General features: G+C 35.7%; 1 protein-coding gene across 3 annotated transcripts; it reads right to left on the bottom strand.

Annotated features, from left to right (window-relative positions):
• Window positions 1–322: 322 nt before the first annotated feature.
• Window positions 323–26813, bottom strand: CAPS2 (calcyphosine 2). 3 transcript variants are annotated; one of them, XM_074168507.1, is made up of 17 exons: window positions 26736–26813; window positions 24284–24330; window positions 23000–23045; window positions 22727–22864; window positions 19431–19585; window positions 16957–17080; window positions 13226–13293; window positions 12142–12261; window positions 10948–11022; window positions 9912–10007; window positions 9707–9800; window positions 7697–7812; window positions 4813–4889; window positions 3627–3781; window positions 2966–3085; window positions 1782–1878; window positions 323–498 (listed from the first exon to the last, which is right to left on the bottom strand). In XM_074168507.1, the coding sequence occupies exons 1-17, from the start codon at window positions 26811–26813 to the stop codon at window positions 323–325; spliced, it is 1782 nt and encodes a 593-aa protein (XP_074024608.1). The 3 variants fall into 3 exon arrangements, with proteins under 3 accessions (XP_074024608.1, XP_074024609.1, XP_074024610.1); XM_074168508.1 differs by having other exon boundaries at window positions 22745–22864; XM_074168509.1 differs by lacking the exon at window positions 19431–19585 and having other exon boundaries at window positions 16957–17070; window positions 22745–22864.
• Between the last annotated feature and the right edge of the window lie 345 nt (window positions 26814–27158).

The raw sequence follows: 27158 nt of genomic DNA, 5'->3' as shown, positions 1-27158 counted from the left end.
TTTAGTATTCTGATTCCCTCTTATTTTAAGATAGGCTACTTTATTCTAATATCAAGTAAAGGACATATTTTGGTATGGGGAACAGCCTTTTTTATTTCCAATGAAAAGGACTGAACAGCATTTCTATTAAAAAAGCAGAGAGCATTGCTCAACAGACACTTGTAAGAAATTTGCAATGTATTCTGAAAGCATCTAAAATATTCAGTCCCTGAAATCAGTTTAAGACACTAATTATGAAGTAATGTACATCAAGACTAAATCCTCCCTTATTTAGCTTACTCCTTGTTTGGAAAATATCTCTTCATTTTTGTTGTCTTCCACTCTAAATTCCCCAAGGGTTCCTTAAGATATTAACAAAATCCTCATCATCCATGATTCCAATACTTAATCCTTCATAGTAATCTTCGAACTCAGAATAGGACACTTCATGGGGGTTGCTGCAGGACTCTCCTAATGTTTCTAGAAACGATGATTTAATCTCTTCTTCTGTAGCTTTGCCTGCGAAAGTATATTTTTTCATTAAAGACATTTTCAAGAACAGTGAATATATAGCATTTGATATATTTCAGGCAAGAAACTTTTCCATTTTAGCTTGCAAACATTTTTTGCTTGAACAAATTCAATATTCTGATTTCAGAATGAAGTCATTGGCTCACTTAATACCAGCTGCAGAAATCATCCTACTTTAATAGCACATGATAGGATTAAATATCAACAGAGGTATGAAGCCACAGTAAATTTCAATGAACTTTGAGATCAGGAAGGTGTTTTGTTTTCTTCAAATGACTGCAAAAACTGAATAATGCATTCATAAACTAAAATTTTGGTAATTCAGAAGTTATCTTGTAATAAAGCATATGTTTAATGTAATACAAGTTCAAAGCTGTAGGAAAAACTTAAGATGCAAGTTTGCATTCAACAAGTGTTCTGCAATTGACATGTTTTAGTGACTTAATAAAGATTATACTCAAGATGATTTCATAGCATTGAGAAAAAAAATGGAAAAAATATAGCATTGGAAAAAACTGCATATGTAACATTCTATACCACCATGTGTCTTCCTGTGTTACCAATAAAATCACTGGCAATACAAAAACCATCCTCTCTTCTACAGGTAAAACAGAAAAGATCAGGACACTACGGAGACTTCACAATGACTAGGTTGGTACATGGAGATGTTTAGAAACTGACATACAAATATTTAAATTCCTACTTTTTCAATGGCAAATTCTAAATATTTTTGAGAATCCCGAAAAAATAAGGAAGACAACAACACTTCCTCTGTAAATGATGACAATCCTGTTCCAGAAGTAAATGAATAATTTATTCAGAAGGAACTTCAAGTGCTGAGTACATTCAGTGTCAGTTGGAAACCTTGCATATTTTGATGGAAAACAGTAATATGAAAATGAGAGAATCCTCCCAAGTGAAAATTACTAATATCATATGTGTCACTGGTAACTTGCACACCAAAGCTGAAAACTACCTACATAAATGTAGTCCAACACAGCAGGGAAAGGAACTACTCTGTGTGTATGCAGTATTTGCAGCTTGATAAAAAGCAACTATTAAAATTGTTTATATGTACTCATTTACTATTTATAGTCCTGTTCCAACTAGATATGTTATCAGCTCATCAGAGGAAAAAAAGTTCTCCTTAACAGCTCAAGTCTAAGCCAATATGAAAACAGTTTGTATCTGTAACTAGTATCTGGATCTGGTATCTCTACTAACAGATGACTTCAGCAGTTACAGATTTTAATTTTGTTTGTGTGAATTACCTGCCAATACTAGAGGATGTTTCTTTGCACAGTAACATTTTCTGATATCTACCATAGGCACCCTCCCAGTTTTGTTGAAATCTAGTTTCATATAAGCCTATAAAGGGAAAAAAAAATAATCATGTAAGCATATAAGGAAAAAGAAAAAAAACACCAAAAAACAAACAGGTGGAAAGCTCTAAAGATCAAATGTACTTAACTACCTAGCACATATTTTTAGATCTTGTGCAATGGATTATGCCAATTTACGTATTTTATTTAAGGCACCAGATAACAGAAAATTATTCCAGATTGTGGAATTTTGTGATTATTTTATCTCAACAGCTTTCACATCAAACGTGGTCCCCTCACCAACTCAAAAAAAAAAAAAAATTCCTTCTCTCTGAAATTTCTATCTTGTCCTTAGAATCAGAGGTTAAACCTGCTTCCCTTCTGCCTCCTCCAATTACTAAGATTCCTGCGTCATTCTGACAGGCCTCAGCACAGCCTCTTTGGCACTGCTAAAGGCAGCTTCATTTTCATTTCAGTTTAGTCAAATACACGTGCTTGATACATAAGGCAAGGAGGGTCAGATCCTCCATGATTAAAAGTATGAAAGTGCGTGTTACTTCTCTTGATCTTGATATCCAGTCACTACTCTGTTGGCTGGTTGGTAATCAGTGTCTCATACTGCAAACAGCTCCACATTACATTAAAGACATATAAAAAATGGCTTTTCAAATATAAGAAGACTCACAAATATGACTCTAATTGTAGGTCTCAAAGGAGGCAAGTATTATTGCCCCTATTTCAGACACTGAAGAATAAAAGTCTGCACACAGATACAGTGATCTGCCAAAAAAAGGAAGAGATAGTTTCTCTTCTCTGGAAGTGATAGTTTCAGGGTGCCAGGTGCTTTATCCACTGGACTGAACTGCAAGAATAGCACACATACGCATAAGCTCCAAATAATACAGGAATTAACTCTAGAGTTCAAAATTAACTCAATTCAACAATGGGGCAGCATGCAGTCTTCTAATTTATGTTTAATAAACAGATCTGAAAGTTTAAAAAGTCAATTACGAGACACACAATTCAAGAAAAACAACAACAACGACATCCCATCAACCAGAACATGATGAATAACCAGCTTCAAAGTCGGACTGCAAAATATCTACACCTAGAACATCTGCAACAAAACTTACTTTTCTTACAAATGCTTTCCGATATTCATTCATTTCTCCACATACAGCACGAGTAAATTCTCCATACTCAACCTTGTCGCTCTTGCTATCATCAAGAATAAGCCATAAGGATTCAAAGTCCTGAAATTTAAAAATAATTTGCCAAAGGTGTTCACTATGTCCTAGAATGAAACAATTGCTTTGTTGAAATGAAACAAAAGGAAATTACAGTATTCTCATAAAAAAACAACTTCAAAATCAAAACTGACTCAAAGATTCATCAAAATAATGCAAGACACCATCAGTCAGTGATGACCATAATTCACATTATTTGCAGTTTTGATAGCTGTGAACTGTTTTTAAAACATAATATATAAATCCAGAAAAAAAGATAAGTAAACAGCATCATATAAATTACTTTTAGAAGGCAAAGAAGAAAAGAATGGATTGCAATCCCACTTGCTTCTTCATGATGCAAAAAGATTGCACATTTGTACATTTAACTTTTTATTAAAAATTTCCCATAGGACTGAATGCAGAGATGCCAACATACAACAAGGGGAAAAAAAAAAAACCCTTTGAAAAAAATAGCTATTAAACTATTGATTTAAGCAAAGAAAGGAAGTGATTCTATAAATTAAGGTAAGATGATGCCCAGGATTACAGTCTCAGCTAGACTTACCCCTTCAGGTATTTCCAAATGGAATACTTTTAGAGCTTCTTTAAATTCTGCCTGAGAGAGAAAACCATTTCTGTTCTTGTCTATGTTTCGGAAATACTTTCCTAAACCTGTTATAACCCGAACTCCTCTTTTGCTTAGTGTCTTTCTGAGTATACCTGAGGATTTAGAGAAATAAAAGACACAACATTTACCTCAAGTTGGCCACATGCTATGGAGCTGATATAAAAGTAAACCACAACTACTTATGATACTGCTGATTAAACTGACACATCCACACATCCAGGCTCCCTTATCTTTGATGAGAGAATGTCAGTTCAAAATTAAACTCTCAGTTACCTAACATTTGAGTAGATATCATATAAAGCATCAGCCAACATATAAAAAAACATTTAAAGAGATCACAGAAGGAAAGGAAGAACGGACATCTTTGGATGGACATGGACAAATGGGACTTTATGTGCCCAGATTATAAAACTTCTATCTTCTGCTAGAATTGATTATATACCATGACTCAACGAACAAAGCGATTTAAGAACACTACTTTGGTAATACAAACATTCCATTATGGGACATGCAGTTGCTCCATCATTGTACAATATGGAAATACACGTGGAAACAAGTAGTTCTGCAAAATCATTCCAAAAGGATATAGACAGGACTATTTCTATGGTAAAAATGACAGCCTTATCAAAATCTCTAGGTAGTGGGTTTACTTTAAGGATGTGTGAGGTTTCTTAGCATACTCTGTTAACAGAAGTAATGTGATATTATAATATATTTTCAGATTACTTATATCTACAATTATAAAGCCAAATGGGGGGACAGGAGGGGGGGGAGCAGTGAAAGAAGAAAGTTTTTTCCAGTGAAGTTCAAATTCAGATCTATGTTAAAAGATGTCTTGAAGTATATACACATAACCATCTTCCAAGCCAAACCAGCAAACCTTAAACCTTAAAATAGGTTCAGCTAATGATAGTAAATAGTGGAGTTTTTACGAGCCAGTCTGTTTAAAGAAAGAGAGAGGAAAAAATATTCTGATGATTGGTTTATTCTGTCATCAGATTCTAATAATATTCTGATAAATATCTAGCTTCTGTTTAATTTCATTTATAAAGTTACTATTGTTCTTGGCGTTGAGCTGTAGAGATACAGAATTAAAATTAAATGGGTTCTGGTATACACAAACCTTGAATCTTCTTGAAAACTTTGCTGTTATCAACCTCTTGCTTGGAACACTCCTGCTTGAATTCCATAGAAGAAGCTCTAAAATAATCAAAATTAATCTTGATTGGTGAAAGTATGTGTAATATTACTGAATTCAAAACAGCTGTAACAAAAAACGTATTGAGCTTTATATTTAATTCTTATACTACCCTTAAAAGCATACTATCCAATCGCTTGAGTTTAAGATGGCACACACAATAGTCTGCTGAACAGCTGCAGATATGCAGAAATTCTGACGATATTGCATTAGCAGCTCCTCTACTAATGCATTAGTCACGGATAATTTCTCCTGTACGTAAAATCTCCAGAAATCTATTTCAAGACAGTCCTAATCTTCAGCTCAGGCCACTGGAAGAGTTTGTTAAGGCAAATACATTTAGTTGCCAATAGAAAAATAACATGATATAGCTACATATTTCTCTTTAGAAGAGACATAGCAAGGGTGTAGACCAAAATCTGGACCATCATATCTTAGGTATGATCTAGGAATTAAAGTTACATTTTGTGTTTTGTCTGACAAGTGATTCCCTTCTGAGAAGAGCTTCCCAGAAACCCACATTAGAAATTATTATAGAGTTTGATAAAAAAATACTATAGAATAACCTATTTGGGGGGAAAAAAAATGCAACAGTTATTTTAATCAAATAGGAAAGCAAAAGCAAAAATACTACTGTCAACTTTCAACTGCTTGCTCGCTAGTGCTTTGCCATGGAGCACTCCTCCTCCTGCTTTCTGAGGCCAAAGACTTACCTCTCTACTGTTCATTAAGACTTTTCATCTCCACTTTGGGTATCTCCCATTATGAAGTCCCCAAAAAACTTGTTCTATATCAAACCACCTAATCTGTAAAGTCAACAACCACATACAGAGGACAGCATACTCTCTCTAAAATACATGTTAAACAAAAGATTCATGGCTTTAGACAGCAGGGCATAGCTGCTCCCAAAAACCCGCAATACCAAGACCTTTTGGACTGAGCAGGATTCTCTGTGAGTAGAGTAATGGAGGTAAGAGAACTCAGTTGAAGAGTTTTGCACCCAGAGAACACTGAGTTCAATAACACTCCCATTCAGAAGAAAAAGACAGACTTCACAATCTGAAATTTAGTCACTAATGGAAAGAACACAGAGAGAGAGTATAAAAAAGAAACAATCTGTTCCACCAGAGGTAGCAGAAAATCCAAAATTATAACCCAGTGAGCAGGTCTTCTTTCCAGAGCTTTCAGAGATAACATTGGATCAACTCCAAATTTCACAGGTATAAGATCAGCAACAAAAGAAAGAAAAAGCTGTTTACCAGAGTGATAGGCTTCTGAGATGTAAAATGTCTTACATAAACTATTTGAAATTAAACTATACTGGTTTTAATTTCATGGAAACCTTGCAGAGAGAGAACAATTAGCACTAAACATCATACAACTATATATTTCTATAACCAATTACATTTTAATTTACTGTTCTATGCACTTTTAGCTCGCTATGGCTCCTTTGCACAGCTTTCCCTGTAAAGCTCTAAATACCTTATAGTGAATATTACTGTAAATGAGTACAAGCTTCCTGTGTCTAAACACTTGCAGAAAAAAAAATAAAAGTCAGTTAAGCTGTGCTAACAAAGTAGTCTTTAGATAGTGAAAGTATTTAACTGAGATTCTGTTATTGGTGTTCCTAGTCAAAAAGGGATTAAAGCATCTGATACATGAGGAGAGGCTGGGAGAGACAGAACTGTTTAGCCTGGAGAAGAGAAGGCTCAAGGGATCTTATCAGTGCGTACAAATACCTGACACGAGGGAATAAAGGATTGACTGAGACAGGCTCTGCTCAGTGGGGCCCAGTGGCAGGACAAGAGGCCATGGGCACAAACTGAAATACAGGCAGTTCCCTCTGAACAGCAGGAAGCACTTTTGTACTGTGAGGGTGATCAAACACCAGAACAGGTTGCCCAAAGAGGCTGCAGAGTCTCTGCATCCTTGGAGATACTAAAAAACGCAACTGCATGCAGCCCTGAGCAACCTGCTGTAGTAAATGCTGCTTTGAGCGCTGGGGTTGGACTAGAGATCCTCTTGAGGTCCCTTTTCTATGAATCCATGAAAATTTTTACCTTGTAATATCTGCTATTCACTAACACTGCTCACCAAAATTTAAGTAATCAAACTCGGACTATACTTTCAATGCTGTTAAGTAACTTCCATGTTCAGGCAACACAGCAATGCAATATATTTTATACCAAGATTTTATTTGTGCTAAAAACCACTGTACTCACAATGAAAGCCACAAAATCCAGAGAAAAATGCTTCATTCCCTAGAAAGTTTACTTCCGTATGATACTGAGATGAGAATATTACCTTCAAAAATAACTCATACTCAAAGATTAACCATTCACTTAACCACCTGACAATGTTCAAAAAAATTCTCATCTTTCACACTATGGAACAATATAATTTACTAAAACTTATTTTGAAAGAATAAGTGCAGAAATCCTGTCCCAGAGCCTGAAGTCTTCAACATGTGGCAATATCTAGAAGAATGAAGGGATAGCAAAAGGAAGGGAAAAGAAAATGAGAAAGAAAAAACAGAAACTTCCAATCCTTCCCCTACCTGTGTTCAAACACTTGCGTTATCATGACTGATACCAGCTTTTAACACAAGCTTCACAAAAGACTTCATTCTAGAAAGTAATTGAATTACAGAACACCCACTAAGATCTATTACGAATTTCTTCTAACAGCAGCCTAAATAGAGATATATTTTTTAGCAGTATAAGGAATAAGATATTAGAAGCTCTTACTAAAAAAATCTTTTTTGCTTAAGGAAGGAAAGGTAATTTGAAAAACACTTTTCTGCACTTACTTTAGAAAATCCATAGCTGCTTCATCAATACCTATCACACGAAGGGTGAGAACTGGGTTCTGCTTAAAACTTTCTGGAAGGTTATGATCAACACTTCGGAAAGTTAGGTTAGCTCCCTGTTGGTAAAGCATACAATGATTTACAAATAGGTGGTGTATTTGGTAAAAAAAAATACTGCAAGACTTTCAAGAAGTATGATTGTTAAAAGCTTTGGTACAAAATCATGAAAAAGCTTAGCTAAGGTCAGACCTTCTTAACCCCTTTCTAGTACTGAATAAAACCAGCTGCAGGCTCCAAGATGACACATTATCCTCTACATAGAGGTTTGTCTAGTAAGAGGGCTTACTGTTGCCTAATCTACAGCTGAGAAACATGAGACTACAGATAGTTGTTCCCGCAGCCAGGCTCTACTTTTCAATATTCTTCTTCCTTCATCTTTATGGGATCCAAAACTCACTGGACCACGGAAGAGTCACAGAAGGTGCCACACTGGTTCCATGACAGCAAAGTTCTCTCAGACTAGAAGAAACCCTCCAGTTATTTTCAATAACCTGAAAGCATACTTGAGATAAATAACTAAAAAGTAGCCTTCCCAAAGTTCAAATAATTCCTGCAATGTTTAAATTTAAAGTTATTCTTTAAAATTACTAGATTTCACTAAATAAATGCTGAATAAGAACATGTTATTAGTAGCATACAGTTCTATTAACCAGTATTTTCTCTTCTGAGTATTACAAATTCCCCTTCGCACCAAGCTGGGGACAGAGGACACACCTCACATATTCTGCAAAATTAAAGATGCTTTTTGGTTTGGGAGAAGAGGGAAGGGGAGAGAAAGAAAAGCAGTAAACTAGAAGCAAAGAATGCTGAGAAGAATCAAAAAAAGCAGTAGCTCTAACTGTAATATCCATGCAGGCTTGGGTTATAAAGCCTCCAAAACTCATAAATTAGGAAGGAGACAGAGTCACTGTTACTGTGCCGGTGTCTCAACCATTTGGACTTTGTGAGAGATTTTTGAATCTAAATGTCAGCACAGAAACCTAGTTTGCAGATACGAAGATTCACAGATACGACGTCATTCCTAAGAGCTATCGAACTCGGTATCAGTACATTTTCGGGATGGCTTTAAGACGCATCTTTATTCAGAACACATTTCCATCTGCAGGTTGCAAAAATACACATGAAAATAAATAAATAAAAAAAAAGACCACACACAAAAAAAACCCAACTAAAAAAACGTCTAAAAATAGCTTCAACCTCCATACCATAAAGAAATATATTTCATCTTGGAAACTCTTATATTGTAGCCACATGTAAACAGTTAGGATTAGGCTGGTGATTAGACAAAACACTCTAAAAACTAATGTTGTCTTTTACTTTCAATTCTTCCTTCAAACACAGTTTTTGCTCTAAACTTAAGATTTGCAGGAGGATGTGAAGAACTCAGTGGAAACACTCTGTACTTGAAATATTGTTAAAGCATTTATAAACCAGGAACACTTAGCCCAGTACAGAAGTACAGCAATACAGAAGATGCAATATGATTTGTAGTCACTCGTCAGATTAGCTGGGAGATGATGTTTACCACTGTTTCAGAAGCTCTCTCTAAACAGCTGGTGCTAAACATTTTCAAACTTCAGGTTAAAACCAATTAACTTGCAATTTCCTCACATTTAAAAAAATATTTAATAATCACCTCGTGTCACTTTGGTCTACATCTTCAGGACTCTCCTTCCCAAAACGTTCATTTTGCCTACAAAAAGGTCTACACTGTCTGCAGTGTTGTGCCCTCTAGTGGGAAAATTACAAACTACAGCTTAATCTGAAACAAAAATGGACCCTCTAAAACGTGGGACAACAAAATAATCCTGAAAATCTTTAATTCGAAAATGTTACTGAAGGGAAAGACTTCTGGTCTTCCTTGAAAGCTAGATCACAATTATCAACTCGAATATCTAAATATTACTTCCAAATCACCAAGTGACTTATGTTCAACAGAAGAATACTTACAATATAGAAGTCACTAAGATCATAAGCTTTTCCCTTCTTCTGTCCACGTTGATGTTGATAAACTCCCTTCTGAATGAAAGGCAAGGCATTTGTTCTGTGAAATAATTCAGAACTACTATTAATATTAAAGCAATTAAATTTATTTAACTTTCTTAGATAGTGGAATATGTTTTCTAAAACCTTTTTAAAAAGTAATTTATCCTACCTATTTTTTCCAAACTGTCGAAATTCATACACAGTAAGAGATCTGTCACATGCAAAAAAAAATCCGATCAACTCTCTACAAGCATCACGACCATTTCTAGAAGGAAAATTGAAAAGTACCTTTATGTTTTTGCATCTATATAAACCCAATTCAACCCAAACACAAATAATATTTCTGTTTTGGAATATCCATATTATTTCCAATGTTGCATATTGTACAATCTTTTTATTTTAAACAGGTATTGGACTATTTTCTCTAAACCACTATGGAATTAGACTTCTGGATTTGGACACATACTTTTATGTAATATTCCATTATCCATAATGGTTTCATGTTTTAGTATACCAATGTAATTTTCACTCATTAAAGGATTACTTACACCAGGACTACTGCATTCATTATGGTATATGAAGCTATGTGGCTGAATCCTCAGCTATGTCTAACAAGTACCCAGTTCACTGCTTCAGAAAAGTGCCACTTTCAGAGCTGAAGAACGTGTTTTTGTCACTGCTACTTAATTCAGAACACTTTCAAAAAAGCCCTAAACCTACAAGTTTTCTACTTAATACGTAAGGAGCTACAAACAACACACAAAGCTACCCTTTCCATCCACAGTGGTTGCCATATACTAAGACAAGGCTAAAATAATTTTTAATCAACTGAGGTGCAACACCCAAGACCTCTATTTTACACAGCCCCTGTGCTAGCTGTCCTGCACAGAGCTATGGGTATGATGGTAACGTAACATTACTTACACATCTTAACACTGTACAATGGGACAGTAAAGCCACTATCCATCAGCCACGTCAAAATTTATATTATACATATATATATATGGGGTTGGACTAGATGATCTCCAGAGGTCCCTTCCAACCCCTGTCATTCTATGATTCTGTGATATATACCCACACGGCACATAACTTTTTTCTAAACATAGGGAATAGAAAGGTTCAGTGCAATTAATTAATTTCAAGTGGGTAAAGATCATCATTGATAAAGTCATAGAATTGAAAAGCCTTAAAAAATTTGTGATTACCTTGATATAATCCTACTATCAAAGCGTAGCTTGTTAGAGAGCATGTTTTCAGTTAATCCTGATTTGGTCCTTATTCTGTGAAAATAATGCAGCACAGCATGGTAATGATACCTATATGCTCACAGAGAAACGTTACATAAAAATCAACTGTTTAAAAACAGCAAAAAATGTGAAATACGGTAACCTTGGCAACTGGCTGAGGAGATGATCTCTAATAGTTGAATTAGAAAGCACCTCTGAGTTGTAATGTGGAAGGTGTTCTGTCATTATATAATATGAGCGTACATTCACAAAAGGCACAAACATGAATGGGATATTTTGTTTACATACACTTTATATCAAGAATTAAAGCTCTACCACTCACCATACATCCACCAATCAATGTGTTTTCTTGCAAAAATACCCAGGTTGGGGCTTCTTAACCCACCAATATTGGACATATTACCAGTTCCAGAAATGGAGATTTGTCCACGTGACAGGTGTAAGAGATTGAGACTGCTTTTGTTGACTTTTTTTTTTAAGAATACAAAGATGACATTTGTTGAGAAAGACTTTAAAGCAGGATGTTAAAACGCACAAAGCAGAGATGTTTGCCTGCATGTTGAGAAAGATTAAATGAACAAAACTCAGACCTGCAGATTCATTTAATGTTATGGATCACAATGTTTTCAGTTTTTCTTAAGCCCTTGGAGTTACTATTTCAATGCTCACAGGCCAGGAATGACACTTAAATGCCAATATGGTTAATTATTGCAGCAGAAATCAAAACATGAAAGAAAAGTATGATTATATTGTGAAGATGTACATTAGCATTTACAGATGCAGATTTATGCAATTTTATGCACCTCAGGATAGGAATCTCTAAAAGGATGTGACAAGATTGCAAGCATTCAACAGCTCAGAAAAGGCTGGCAAAACCCTGTGATGAACAATATCAATATAAGCTTAAGAATGTTCTCCCAGGTTTTATGACTTCTATGAATCAATCACTATACACAGAGAACCCACATAAAAAGGTCCCTCTAGGCAACTATACGCATGGGGAGGCGACAAAAAGGCCTCACATGAAGCTGGTGAATCCAAGCCAGAAATAAAACATCTGGAAAGGCAAACAGACTTCACAGAGCCCAAAATAATAAAAGAATACAGCAGAAGATGTAGTTCTAAAAAAAATGACCACTAGAGAAAACTTACTTTGTTTCATGCAGCGTTCTTTTTCTGAAACGCATTGGTGCTGTCCCAAATCCCACAAATCCATGAGCTTCCTTGGAAACATCAGCACGCGTGGATTGCTCCGGGTCACTTATAACAGCTCTGACCAGAAAGAGCAGGGAGAAGCTCTCTGACTATTAGTAAGTTTGAATTTCAGATCTTACATATTCTTACTCAGGGGAGAGTCCCAGAGACATCATCCAACAAAACCATTGGCACTTCCTCTTCCAAAGCACTGACTACCCAGCCCATAGGATCTCAAAAGTCACATCAAGCAGACCAGAAACAGATGAACTGGTTTCTGAACATTTTTATATTCTCTGTATCAGTTTAACAAGTAAACAAAAGGAGCGACCCCTTAAGAGTACCTTAGATTCTTTTTATGTTATTGCAATGGTTCATAATCAGAAGGAAAGAATAATTTTGCACAGCTAATATAATTTTATGAACTTGCTCTCTGATCTATACAGATCCATCTTTGCACACATCAGTTACACCGACAACTGCAAGATTGGCTCTACTACAAAAAAAATAAAATCTCAAAACACCTTTGAGTTTCCTCTAACAGGTTTTTTTTAATGCAACAGTTTTGCACTAATCTTCCCCAAATAACATCCTGCTCTCCCATACCAATTTGTTTGGCAGTACTGCCACAGTTATATTTGGAACATAGAGAGATTTTTTTAAATTAGAAGTTCATCCTGATGCAGCTGCAGCACTACTGAATATTGTTTTGACATTGTCCACACAAGGGTTCAGAGTAGGAGAAGGAATCCATGGAAAAATTAAGGCAAAGCAGCTAAAGGAGGGTAAGCACAGAATGAACATCCGTGATCCAAGATGCACAAAACAGTGCATTCAAAAGACTTTTCATTTACTGATCTTTTAATTTAAGTTAAAAAGTCTTTTCATTTAACGAATTTATGCAAATAATAACACTACATAAGACTACATAAGGCTTGGAACAAGATGATCAAAACATATTCTAGGCAAGAAAAGCCATGGACTCACAGATCTAAATTCTTCTGTAGGGAAAACAGAAATTTCACATTATAAGTTCAGTTACCTAGATAATTGATCCACCATCACTTGTTCTACAACAGCCTGTTTTCTCCTCTCTGCAGCAACATCCTCCTGCAATGAAAAACTGGCTGAGAGAAAATGAAATATATAACACCAGACACTTCAAATAATAAATTACCCTTTAAGATAGCATTCAGAGGTCACAATCTTTTTTTTCCATCTTTTTTGAATAGAGTTCTATTTGCATAACAAATAGACAAACAATATTCTCTGCTACACACTCAAATTGTCTATGCATATTAGCTGAAAATAAATATAAGAATTCTAGTATTTCTGTTGACAGACAGCATCCTTATCTCTGTATTCTTTCCAATAAATTCTGTGAGTACAACAGAGCCTGAGGAAACTCACACTCTTCCAGGTTTCATGGTTGACACATATTCCAACTCAGAGAATGAAACTTTACCTCCAGCAATATTTAGTCAAAGAAATTCTTTTAAGACTTAGTCTCAAGGCACAATTTTTACTTGCTGTGTGCCACAATGATTTTCTGCTGAGACAGGCCATTCTGAAAAACCTTCCAGGAAAGATCATCCTAAGGGGGAAGGGGATTTAACATGATCTTATTTTTATTAGAATAACACTGAACCATAACCTTGTGCCATTCACTGTGAAGTGCTCAGGCACTGATCATTGTTCATTTCATAGAAAGAAAAACCAAAGCACAAGAGGAAGCCCCAGGACAGCATGGAGGCCACTGGCAACAACCAAGCCCCAGCATATCTCTTCGACTTATCTTTCAGATTTCTCGACTTCTTCTCTGCACTTAAATTTGCCTTTTTTTCCCCAAAACATAATTTTAATATATGAGAAAACAGAGATTATTATTACTGAGGGGGTTTATGTAACCTTTTTGACAACTCTGTAGATATTCTGAAACTGAAGAATTAAGATATTTTTCTGATTGGTTATTTTTTCTGCACAATTCTTGTGTGCAAACCAAATTCTAGATAGATCAAGCCTTCCCATGGCTGAAGAAGAACCTGAAGTTGGTTCTGTACCAGGTAACTGTAAGGAATGATCTCTAATTCCATAGAGATGTTACAGGTATAATTCACAACCTTCAAGTAAATACTGATGGGCATTAGCCAAAAAAACCAAACCCATCCCCCCAAAAACCCACCAACCATAAAATGCAAATAAATAATGTAACATCAGACCAGCTGGTGTTTATTCTGAACTGACTTTAAGCCTTAAAAGATTTTTGAATTATAGAAGATAAGGGGCTTTTTAGTTTTCTTTCATATTTCATCTTTGCACCTACCAGAACTACAAGTGCTTTATCCCGAGCTACTGAATCTTTGCCTGTTAACCGTCACAACAGATGTATTAAAAAGCATTATGTAAAGAAGGCCACAGGCATGATACAGAGCAGTGTTTGTTAAAACACAACGTAGTCCATGGGCCCCAGCTTATAGAGCCAAACCAGCTAGCATGCTGAAAAAAGAAACCTTACACTTTGAATTTCAATTGAATACTAGGTCAACTAAATGTACTCCTCCATGGAACATCTTCCATTCACTTCTTAAGACAAAAGCTCTACTATGAATTTCCAAAGTTGCTGAGACAAAAGCTCTGCTACGAATTTACAAAATTGCTGAGGCAAACACTAAACTTGCAGCAGCTCTCACTGTTTAAAAAGTAGTAACTCTTGTTCACGATATATGATTATTCAGAGAAAAGCAACCTTCTTCCAAAAAGCTCTGGTTTAATTATACGTAGCATCTATTGGCAATTACACATGTACTATAATCTGTCTTGACTATGGAACTTTCAGCCCAAACTACAGAAAAATTAAGAGGAATTCTACTGTACAGTTTTTGGTAATGATTACAGTAAAAGGAAACTTTAACAATGCATATTCTTAAGCAAATTTTTAAAACACCTTAAGATCAAATGTCAACAATTGAGGCAACATATACCCCGTGGAATTAATATGTATGCAGTTTCTACTGCCAGTTTTTTCCATTATTCCTACTGCTATCAGAAGCTCGAACCCGAGAGATACTCCTAGAAAGAGACAGCCAGCCTGTGCAACCACCAGTGCTAATCAATAACAAAAGTGCTTCTACAGGTCCCTGTGACACCTTGCTCAGACGCCTGCTGGCTTCCTTTTAAAGCACACCAGCTGCAGTGTACCTGTTATTTTGTGGTCCTGCACTGCTCCCTTTCTCAGGGTTTTCAGCTTATTTGACTTAGCATTAAGTAGTTACTCTAATGATACTTCAAAACTTCTTCCCATTATCTTCACCCTGTAGTATGGATTTTTAAATTTATTCTAAAAATAACAAACAGGAAGTTCTTCAAGTTCTTCATAAAAGTACTTTCTGAAAAGATTTTCTTATCATGCAAATGAATAGTGACCTCAGTAGTGTAACACCCACACTCACTTTGATGAGACTAGAAATCAAATAAATGTTTGCAGTGATGCAAAACTCAGTGCATAGTGATAAGCAAACAAAATATATGAAAATTATTTACTTCTACAAGCTTATAACATTTCTCGTGGCTTAGAATTCCATGAGAAAGTTAGAATGGTAACTCTGTTCAATAATACCTCCAAAAACCAGTTTTGAAAGCCATCACTCTGCACATGCAAATACTGAATCATGCAATATCAAATCTCAAGGTTCTTCCTCATTGTAAATGATCCTAAATTCAAGGCTTTGCCTTAGATGGGCAAGACTCCTATTGTTCAGTTCTAAAAAGAGTAAAAATCGTGTCTATGTAAGAAATTAAAGAAACATATTGGGTACGTCCATATAAGAAAAGTTTTAATTCCCCTCTACACATGCTAGACGCTATACTTGTTGCCAGTTTTTGGGGCTCCCTCCTTCCCAAGTTCAATAGGGATGAGAGGAATCTGGAAAGGATCTAACAGAGGACTGGAGCAAAAGCAATTGAAAGGGAAGGCTAAGAGGGCTTGGGTTTGTTTAGTTTGCAGCAGCAGCAGCTATGAGGCATTCTGAAAACTTCCTACCAACCAAAGTGAAGTTACAAAGAAGACAGAACCAAACTTTTTTTGACAGTGGCCAACAGCGTAACAGGAGGCTAAGGTTAAAAACTGAGCCTTGAGAGGGTTGGTGTGAATAATAGGAAGAAATTCTTCACAAGGATAGTAGTGTATCACGGGAAGATGTTGCCTGGAAATGATGTAGAAACTCCATCCTTGGAGCTTGAAGACTCAAAGCCATGGCCGACTCGATCTAATACCCACAGCAGAGCCCACACATCTTACAAAGCCAGTTCCTATCACATACTACATCTCAGGAGTAAATGAGGAAAAACAGCCTATTTACTCTAGAAACAAGTCAGAGTAAACGCTGATGGAGTCATGGAATCCATGGATCATGAAATACAGGCTTGGGTACAAGCTACAGACCAGAGGAAAAGTTATCACTATACCCAGGATCACACAAGTCAATCAGTTAATCTTAGTTGTATATACATATTTGTATTTATTTTTTGTAATTTGCATTCTCATTTATATACATTACTGCATAAAATACAAGCATTGCAGATAGCATTAAAAAAATGCTCACTGGATTGCGCAGTTCAGCTCTCCTTGAAACAAATGTTTAAACTCCCATGATTTCAATGGGTCCAGTTACATACTAGGACCACATCATCAAAGGCCTAACGTCTGTTGAACATCTGGGAAGTCATTCCATGAGTCTAGACATTTAACAGCATAGTATAAGCCAAAATACTTACAACTTCTGATTTCCTTATACTGTGCTGCATATTATAGGGCTTGCTTGTATAGCATTGTTGCAGGAGAGCTTTCTCATCGAGAGCTGTAAGACCATCATTATGTCCATCTTCAAGCTGTGTACCCCATACAGAAATACATTGAAAAACAAACAAACAAATGCATTTTCCAACAAACACATTTTCCTCAACAATTGATTTAAAAATATTTTCCTTTTTTCTTCTTTTTTAAAGTGTCTGCTTCTTCCACTACACAGAAGCTGAACTTAGAAATCTTGTTCTTTAGTCTTCCCTTACAGCTTTTGAATACTCACCAGCTTTCGACCACATTGAAAAAAAAAGAAAAATCTCAAAAATACTGTGTTCCTACAAGCTTTGTGAATTTTCAGCAGCATCTCAGAGAAAGCAGACTGTTAGCACCTCTCTGAAGATGACAAGAGCTCATCCTTTCTCTGTTCTGCTCTAGAACAGCCAAGAGAAAGAGGCAGATTTGCCATTATGAATATAGCTCGAAGTTCACCATTGCAGAGATGCTGCTTTTTGACCAGCAAAGAAGTTAAATACAGTCTAGACAGGGCAATACCAAAGCATACTGCTGAACTGGGTCTAACAGACTTGTTAATAAGTCCAAGGTTATTACAGAAGTACCTCCTACATGGAGGATATAATGAAAACTGAAAAAGGAGACTGTGTTTACAGAAGTCAGCAAGGAGGAAACATAGGAAAGAAATCAGAAGAGTAGGTTTTGTCAGCTAGGCTCCTCTAGGAACAGCTTCTTTTCAGATATGAAAAGTTATTACAAGTTCCACTAATCACATAAAATAATAAGTACCTTGAAATCCAAAAAGATTTTGATTTAGTAATTTAATCAGGTAGTGATTATATATAACACAGAAAATTGTTCAGCTAGACTTTATATTATTATCTGTCATAAGAACTGACATACATGGCTTCTAGTGATTAGCAAGTATCTTTCTGGAACCCAAAATCAACAGAATAAGCCAGTCCTGCTTTTTCTCTCCCAGTATCCACTTGCCACCTGTTTCTTCAGTTTCAGATTAACTTGGCTGCTCCTGTAAATACCCTTTTGATGGGCTTGCAGTTCAGGATATACAGGAGTCACTTCTTGGAAAACAGATGACGTGATGGTGTCAGATTGATACATAAGAGTGGAATCGTTAAAAAAAAAAAAAAAAAAAAGTAATACTACAGCAAAACCCCAGAAATGACAATTTTAACTGCTGCCATAAAACTAAGCTTAACAAAACAACAGAAGTGTCTTTTTTACACAACTCTTTGACTGACAGAAAGTTTACTTACAAGGACTTGCAGGTTCTCCAAGTTTTATCTGAACAGTAGAAGCATGACTATAAGAGGAGAAAGCCCCTTTAAAACTATTAACAATACATGTAAAACAATAACAACAATACATGAAACATAATATCTGTCTCATGTAAGACCTTCCTTTTTCAGTCTACTGAACATTAAGGAAATAAAATCAGTAAACTGCTTGTAATTCATCACAAACTTTTTCCTCTGAAAAGCAATGAACAAAATATGTTCCCTCAACACCTGCATACTTAACTTTTCATTAAGATTCTTAAATGGTCATCTACCCCTAGCACTCAATCTAGTATTTGGCCAGTCGTCACAGGTGTTGCTTACTCTTTCCTTATGCCTACAATGATGTGTCTTGCTCTGGGCAACCACCCTTCTACACTATCTCTTCCAGAACAAGAAGAAAGTTGTGGTTTTTTCACCCCTTTGTTTTCCAGTTTCTCTCCACTGATCTTCCCTTGTTTACATCTTAGTTTTAATAAAAACACAAAAGGAACCTGGCAGAATTAATACAGCTTGCAGTCCAACTTTGCAGTCCAACTGTACCGGATCTTATACAACATCAAAACAAAAAGTACAGATAACATCTTTCATTATTTTAACCCCATACTTCTTTCCATTTACAGAGTTAATAGTTCTCTAAGGTACAGATTACATCTTTCACTTCTCCTTTTTTAAGTCCTATATACAGTCATAATTGAAGAATAATTACTATACTGCTATATTTAAAAAATAAAAAAGCTTGAATGCATTTTTATATTTGGAAATAACATTCTACCGAGATCTTCGTGCTGTCTCTCATCTTCTTAGGCTGCAAACTCTTCCCTATCAATCATGCTGATCTTCACGTTGAGGCTAGAGGTGCACTATGAGGGCAAATGTTACATTTCTTACCAGAGAATACAAGCACACTTAGATTCTCAGAGCACCTCAGTTTCTTGCTCTGGAACAAGTGAAACAAGCTTCTACATTTTATTTCCTACTCAACATCAGATGCTGAAATTGCACATTTTTATTTCTTTCCAATAGAAATATGGAAGAAATTAATTACACATGCATGCAAACCTCTCCAAACACTGTAATGAAATACCAGCAAACGTTTGCTATTTAAAAATGCAATTACTTCTTTGACAGTTACCTTTACTGAAGCTTCTGGACACTGCAGTTGGTCTTTTTTCTTTTCTGCAATTCGCTGAGAATATTGTTTATATTTTTCCTTCCTATCTGCTTGATACTGGCGATATTTCAGTTTATACCTGTCTGTTAGGGGTGGCAGATTTTGTGGTATTGTCTTCTGCTCCAAAACAGAAAAGCAAAGAATTATCAATATAAAAGCCTCTGGGTGATCTATTGAATAAGAACAGCATTACTGTAATTCCCATCCAGTATAACTGCTAAAACTTCTTGACACTATGCTTCACATTAAGAAAAAAATGAATATACTACTGTATATTCAAGCTTAATTTTCATTGAGTTCTTCATATTCTGCCTTTTTTCAATCTAAAAAGTACACAGCCAAACGGGTTTACATCACTTTTGAAGAGAGAAGCCGGGATTCAGTGCTTCTGTCCTATAGGATAATGTTACAGATCACTAAAATGGGAATTTTGACCAAAATTTGGTTTTGGATGGCTGAAAATGGGCTAATGGATTTTTTCAATCAGAAGTTCTAATATCTTGGATGGCTGGTAAGTATTAGTTACTAGGTCTTCCTTCCCTAGAACAACATAGCTGAAAAGGCTGTGAAACCAGCTAAGTAACTTCCTAACTTTACACCTGTTTCAGTGCTCTACACAATGGAGGCCGGATCAATAGAAACAGCAGAATGACAGAAGGCCAAGACTCCATTCTGCTTTTTCTCCCTGAATAATCAGCACCTTCAATGTTTAAGTGACATTCCTTCAACACTAATAAAACTAAGACAGCCTTATCTAGCATCTTTACTTGACACATCTAATCATGCAACACCAGTCCTGTTCTAGAAAACCATTCCCAACACCCCAAAAGATTTGTGTTCTTGAAAGGGCAGCTTTCTCTTTCAAAAGAGGATGCACATACCTTCACTGGTTAATTCCTGAATGATAAGACTATATTTAAATTTTTCTTCCAAAAGTGACCTATTTTGGGAAGATTTACTTACACAGTCTGTTATTGAAGAAGCTGAAATATATCTTGCTAAAGGAATGCTCAGTCAGGGCCCCAGAAGCAAGCAATGCAGAAATAAAGGCCGCTCAGAGGAATACATTAAAATATTTTAGAACTGCTTGAAAATCCTCTCCACAAAAAAAAAAGGAGAAAAAAAAAAAAAAAATCAGGCAAAAAGAGAGAGACAGAGTAAGAGCAAAAGAAGGTAGGCGAATGGAAGATACATTCCTGCACATTCAGCACTTCCGTATTTAAGACATAATGAAGGCAGAAAGGAAGCAACGGGAGATAAAGAAAAGGAGAAAAGAAAGACCCTAAGGAACAGACAAAGCCATACCAACCTTCCATTAGCCTTCCTGCAGCTAGACAGAATTATATCTATGAACTTTACATTAAAAAAGAAAATGGTAAAGCAAGCAGTGAAATTATAGGCATCCAGACCTACAAAGAGTATAGCAACTTAAGTATGTTTGCACTGCACACTTGCAATGCAGTACAGAGGAAAATAATCTATCCATAGTTATATATATTTATAATTACATCTTAAGACATGCATAAAAACCTATGTTGAGCACACAGATACTCTGAGAAGTAGCACATTCTTAGTCCATTATTTAAAAAAAAAAAACCCAAACATTTAAGTTTTCATTTAAATGCATAATTTTTTCCAAGTTGAGAAACCATTTGGCTATATAGAAAAGCATATAAAATTATGATCTTGGCAGATTACCCTTGAGCTCCAGCCAATTTGGAGTCCTGCCATACAAGTTGCTATATTATTCATTTCAAGGGGCACAGGTCATATACAAATTAATTAATAATTGTTTTTCCTTCCAGCTATACTTCTGTTTGAAACACACTCATTAGAGTATTTCTTAGGTTTACGTAAGTTAAATACTTTTAAAATAATGAATTTTTAAACAATTTATTTTCTGATTCTTCCAAAGAAATAACATTGATAAGTTAGGATATTTCCTGCACCCTAACCAAATAAAAACATACTAATAGTAGTAAGATTTTTACTATGATTATATATAGTGCACGATTATGACAGAAAATAATCATGTAGGTAGCATTCTTGTATTAAAGGTCTAAATATGTAATCTCTCAAATATATAGGGACTACAAAGAGAAGACTACTTTTTGCAGTACTTCAGCTTTTTCCCTTTAATTAACACATTTGAAAAACTCAAAAATATTGGTGGAATGACAGATTAAAAATAGCGTCTCCAATAAAATAGTTCCTATCACACAAAAGTTAAAACATACTATATTTTCAGATCAGGTACTACAGTACTGCTACTGAGTTGCTAATGTTATTTTGTCAGTGTATATTTTTTCAGCTACTTTTCCCTTAGTTTAAACCGGTGCCTAAAAAATGTTGTCAGAAGAAAACAGAGGTAAAGAGAAATTAAATATATACCAATGATCAAATAAAAAATTGTCACATTCATTTCTTCAAATTTAATTCAGATATAAGAGTTCAAAGGAAAATTTTCCTGCATTCAGGGAACTGTAATAACTGAGTAATTAAGTTAATTCTTAAACTTGTTATAGTGGATATTGATCCTGAACAGTGCTGTTAAAAACTATAAAATAGAACATTAGCATTTAGGCTACTGATTTTCCATATAAAGCACCTAAGATTAGTAGTGATTAAGTTTCTTAGTCATCCAGGGGAAAAAAATGCTGATATGTGATCAGGAAATTTTACAATAGAAGTGCTCTGACAAATTGAACATAATTACGAAGTTAACATCACAGTTCTGTTTTAAAGACAAGAGACTTAAGAAAAACCTTATGAAATGGCTGCATGTAGCTCCCAAAGTCTCATTTTCACCAAAAGCAACTACTCTTCCATACAAATAATACATACTGTTTGTAAACTTGGGTCTTTTCTTCAATCACTCAATTACTACTATTGATCTTATCTTAAGTTCCACTTTGTTTAGAAAGACAAACCAAAATTACATGCTACCTCAAAAGTATTACATTTTTCAGTTGCTTTGACAAATTGTTAATAAAGCCAGCTATGAATGTATCTCTTCAAAAATAAGTACAATGAAATGGATGAGTGTTATCAACGAACAAAGAACAGGTAAGGTATTTAAGAAAATAAGATTTTTTAAATATTCTAGACGTTTCTCAGTAAAAAGTACTTTGCCAAAAGTATCTTGGACCAATAGCACTTTCAGATACAAGCTTAACCAAAAGAAATAAAAAGAACTTGTATAATAAAGGTAATTATGCTTCTCTAAATTACTACTAAAGGGGCATATTTTAAAGATACTTTTAGCAGCAGGCTCACCTGTTGAGCCTGATGATGCTGTGCATATGACATTTGTAATGATGTTCTCCAATCTGAAGATGAATCTAGACAGCATGTCTGAGGATAACTTCCACTGTATGGCATGTAAGAGTCCCCATCCTAAAATTACAGGGGAAAAAAAAAAAAGGAAGGACAAGCAATCACAACTGTTTTATATTCAGAGTGATATTTTTATAAACTCCTGCAACACATGAATTCTAAAAATTATTCAGGACAGAATTAATTTATAATTACCTCTTCATCAGAATCTCCCAGCCTCCCTAGATCTAGGCATGGCACCCTGCAGGAAGTTAAAATGATTTTAATAGCAATAAGTTCTCTTATTTTTCAATTATAGTAGCAGCAAACTGCCTATTAGTTATTATCAACTCTCTCACAAAAATTTCCCTGCTATGAACAGTTCCACCATGACTGGAGATGGCCTACTTGGCAAATCCCTATTTGCCCCTCCCGCTTCAGTTCTGGCCAGTGAGCTTTTCCTTTTCCCCAGTTGCAGAGTACCCTAACGGCAGAAAAGAGCCCCTGCAAGGCCCTTCTTCGTTCCCAGCATGGCCATCCTGGATTCTCTTCACTCCCCAACAGGAGCTGCAGCAACAAGATCATAAATCAAGGATTCCTTACTCCTGTCTTCCATAGTAGGTCTGTGGCGATACTCCTCTATAATCAGTCTCCAAAGAGGCAACAGGGAAGCAACAGCTCCTTGGGATGCAAACCTTCCAAACTTTTTGGAAGAGATTAAGCAGAATGAAATACTGAAGTACAGTTGGCTTTCACTGTGCTAAAGAAATGAAAACATCTCCCAATTCATCAAAGCATCTGTGTCTGCTGCCTTTACTCCAGATATACTCTGGAATTATAACAAGATTACTGCTTGGAATAAGAGAGCTCCTTAATTTCCAGTCTTTTTTTATTAGAGGATGACTGACGGTACACAGAAATTGAAGTTTTTTGACTTCAATATGAACAAACCAAGGACATGGTCACATACACATGTAAAATAATGTAGATACATAAATTGGCTGTGAGGCATTTCAGTAAACAAACCCCCATAAACTATCAAACAAGATCCTTGGAAAAGCAGATGTTACTTATCTGCCAAAGTCACTATAAGGTTTTAAATTTTATAGGCATGATATGAAATTTCCCTTTGCTTGTAAAAACCCTTCACAACAGGTCCTTTGTAATTGTTACTGTAATACCTACATAGAAGGCTAATAGTTAAAACAAAAAGAAGTTTTTCTCTTTTTGCAGACTATTATATTAAAAATACGCAAGAAATTTACATAAATATGAAAGTTCTGAGTACGACTCCACCATTAAGCTCAACCAAGTGTAAATCAACTTAATGCCAATGTAAATAATGCATCACAAATTCTACTCTAAATCGAAATAATATAGAAAACAAACCTATGATGATAAATTTCATGGAACACTGATTTGCATACCAATATAAATGCAAATGCATTGTGTTAATAATGCACAATTACACAAACTGATCAAAAATAGAAGCAGACTTACTCTGGTGGGCGAGGACCATGACTAGCCCGTGTATCTGGTCTCCAGCCCTAAAAGAATGACACATTATTACATATCTACAGGGATCAGGATTAAAATAGTCAGTTCTGTCTTTCAAGTTCCCCTGGAATATTTAAAATCAATGCCTCAAATTATCTGTCTGACATATTTGACTGAGATGCTACTAACAAAAGGACAAAACAAAAACTTTGAATGAAAAGTTGATTCTTACAGATCATGAGCCTGAAAGACTGAATATTCATCGTGACAGGAAGATTTCCAACCATTAAGAATCCAGACAATATCCATGTCAGCTATTAATAATGCATTATAAACAATCCGCGTTCCTGACACTTTGTACAATCACTGCTTACAAGAGTTTAGGTCACATAGTCCTTGTTTGTTGGGAACCAACCCCACAGTCAACCCTTAAACCAAAACCACAGTACCGACAGCCAGCTGGCTCATGTGCAGCTAGCTCAGACCCCAAAGAAGCCCTGATATTCCATGTAACCGCATCATCTCAGCTTTGGTATAGCAGCACATGATTAGGCAGCTTGTGTACTCACACTGTTCATTTTGCATGGCCTGTGTACCACAGACGTCCAAACTCAAATGAGTGAAAATACAGCAAGAAGAAAAGACTCAAAACCACAGCTCCATCTACCCCATTATGGCTTTCTGAAAACAGCTAACAGCAAGTCTCCCAGGAAGACAGTTTGACTGGGGCAACCATGTAGTAACAATTTTCCCCAACTGGCCTCCCAATCTGACAAAAAATGCAGTTCAGGGATGTTCTGAACCAGGGCCAGCATCTTTGTTTTCACACTCTTCAGCTCAGAGATCTCAGCATCACAGTCTGAACTGAGCAGACATTGGATTTCAGCACTGCCCTAACACCTTTCATAATCTGACGGCAGTCACAAAACTCTTAACTGCCTTCCTGCCACACACCCTTGTAGCCTGCTCCTGAAAAAGCTTGCTCCTTACAGTTCAGCAACACTACCCTCTAGTGCCTTCAAAAAAGGGTATTCAGGTTTAGAAAAAGAAAAGTTTCTCTCCAGGAAGGTTGCACATAATAAACACCACCACCTTGTGGTCAAATACGCAAAAAAAACTTAAGAGATATAACACAATTTAGTCTTATTCTTAAGACTAAATGTAATGCATTAAAACACAAGTATCTATTTTTGTCTGTACCATGTCAACTGCGATAAGATAAAGAACACACCACATTCTACATGTTAAAGTCTTAGTGCAATTCCTTTTCCAGAAGTCATCAAATCCGGAAGAAAGCAAACAAAAATCATCCTGAAGACTGTCCACATTTACAAGGTGAAGCATGTAGTTTCAACCTAATTTTAATCTATGTTTATTTTTGCAAGACACCAAGAATCAGATGGCCTAGAGAGTCTAAATTTAGACACTGAGGGGCATGAGAAAGAAGAAAAAAGGAATGAAAGATTAGAGAAAAAAGGACATTTCTTTTCTTTCACAACCTACACTACACGCTCCAAATGCTCTTGTGTAAACAGGTATTTAATTCTCAAAAGACTGGCTAAAAGGTAACATAAAATTGATGTGATATTGTTTACAAAAGGTCATTTTTCACTCCAAATCAAACAAAAAAGGAAAACAGCAACTCAGCAGTCGAACTCCAAGAATTCCTCGTGCAGTCATCCAATAAATAAGGAAGTTAAATGGGTGTTTGGGGCTGAGGGAAGATTACGAGTTAACTTCACTTCATGGGCATAAATTACACAGTATCTGTGAGAAAAATCAACTGTTATTAAAAAAAACTAATATGTACCTTCGCTATAATAAAAACAATGGCCCCCAGAATCCAAGATCTTATTTTTACTAATCCAGCTTTCAAAAGTTAGCCTTAAAGTTTCTGCTACAGTGATCTTGTGAGGGTTGCGTACCAAACTCATCTCAAAACATAGACTATTAGGAACACCTGGAAAACACAATTCCGCTTCCTAATGAATGCCGAACACCGAGATTCATTTTACACATCAATCTGAAATCAAGCCTTTTGAAATTATGTTTTGCGAGTTGCTTTACTTTCTTGCTGTCTTGCAAAACAAAACCACAGGCAAACCTGTTACCTGTTTCACCAAGAACCTGAGACAGCAAACAGACCTGAGATAGGTTCAAGCCTCTGTTGCACTTAATTGCAAGCACTAGTTTGTCCCCCGAGTTCTCCACATCCTAGCTAAATACCCAGAACATCAGCTATTTTAGGTCAGCTGTTTTTATTGGAAATTCTCTCCTTTATTTGAGAAGCTGTCGTAGTAAACTATCACTTTCTGACAAAAATAATTTCAAGTTTCCTTCTCTACAGAATGTATTATAACCTCAAGCTAAAAGCCTTCTGAAGTATGATTAAAATATTTGTAAAAACATCAAAATAAGGAAGGAAAACAACCACAACCCGTTTTCATTAACATACCTGACATTTCTTCCCCATTGATGACAGCTGAGTCTGCCTTTGAGGGGACACAGCAACTCCTTTAACTTCCAAATCCATGCAAATTCAGTGACAGCCTTCAGAATAAACTGAAAAACAGAAAAAGCCATTGAGAAAATTTTTTTTTATATATAAGTACTTCTGTAAATAAACACTGCATTAGAGAACGTGTCTATCACCAATTACCTGGGTCTATCGCCAATCACTTCAACAATCTGTGAAACGTTGCTGGGTTCCCTTTTTAACCGCCTCTTAATTTTAATCTTCCCTTACTAATGCTTAACCAGATTCCTCTTTAGATTTACCTCAAGTTTAACTCCCTCTTTCCCTCGTGCTTCTCTTGATACCTTCTCATACCAGGATTAATGATAACAACATCAAACCTTTTTTTACTCTTTGCTTACA

Source organism: Numenius arquata, chromosome 2, assembly GCF_964106895.1.
Source record: "Numenius arquata chromosome 2, bNumArq3.hap1.1, whole genome shotgun sequence".
NCBI classification, from domain to species: Eukaryota; Metazoa; Chordata; class Aves; order Charadriiformes; family Scolopacidae; genus Numenius; species Numenius arquata.
This window is presented reverse-complemented; position numbering and strand designations above follow the sequence as displayed.

Bases quoted from the DNA above. Each gene is read 5' to 3' on its own strand.
- CAPS2 (XM_074168507.1), bottom strand. From the start codon at position 26,813: ATGGATTTGGAAGTTAAAGGAGTTGCTGTGTCCCCTCAAAGGCAGACT. The intron at 17,081-19,430 runs GGTAACTGTCAA...TATTTCTGTATG, and splicing joins TGTCCAGAAGCTTCAGTAAA to GGGTACACAGCTTGAAGATG. The intron at 3,086-3,626 runs GTAAGTCTAGCT...TTTAAATTTCAG, and splicing joins ATTTGGAAATACCTGAAGGG to GACTTTGAATCCTTATGGCT.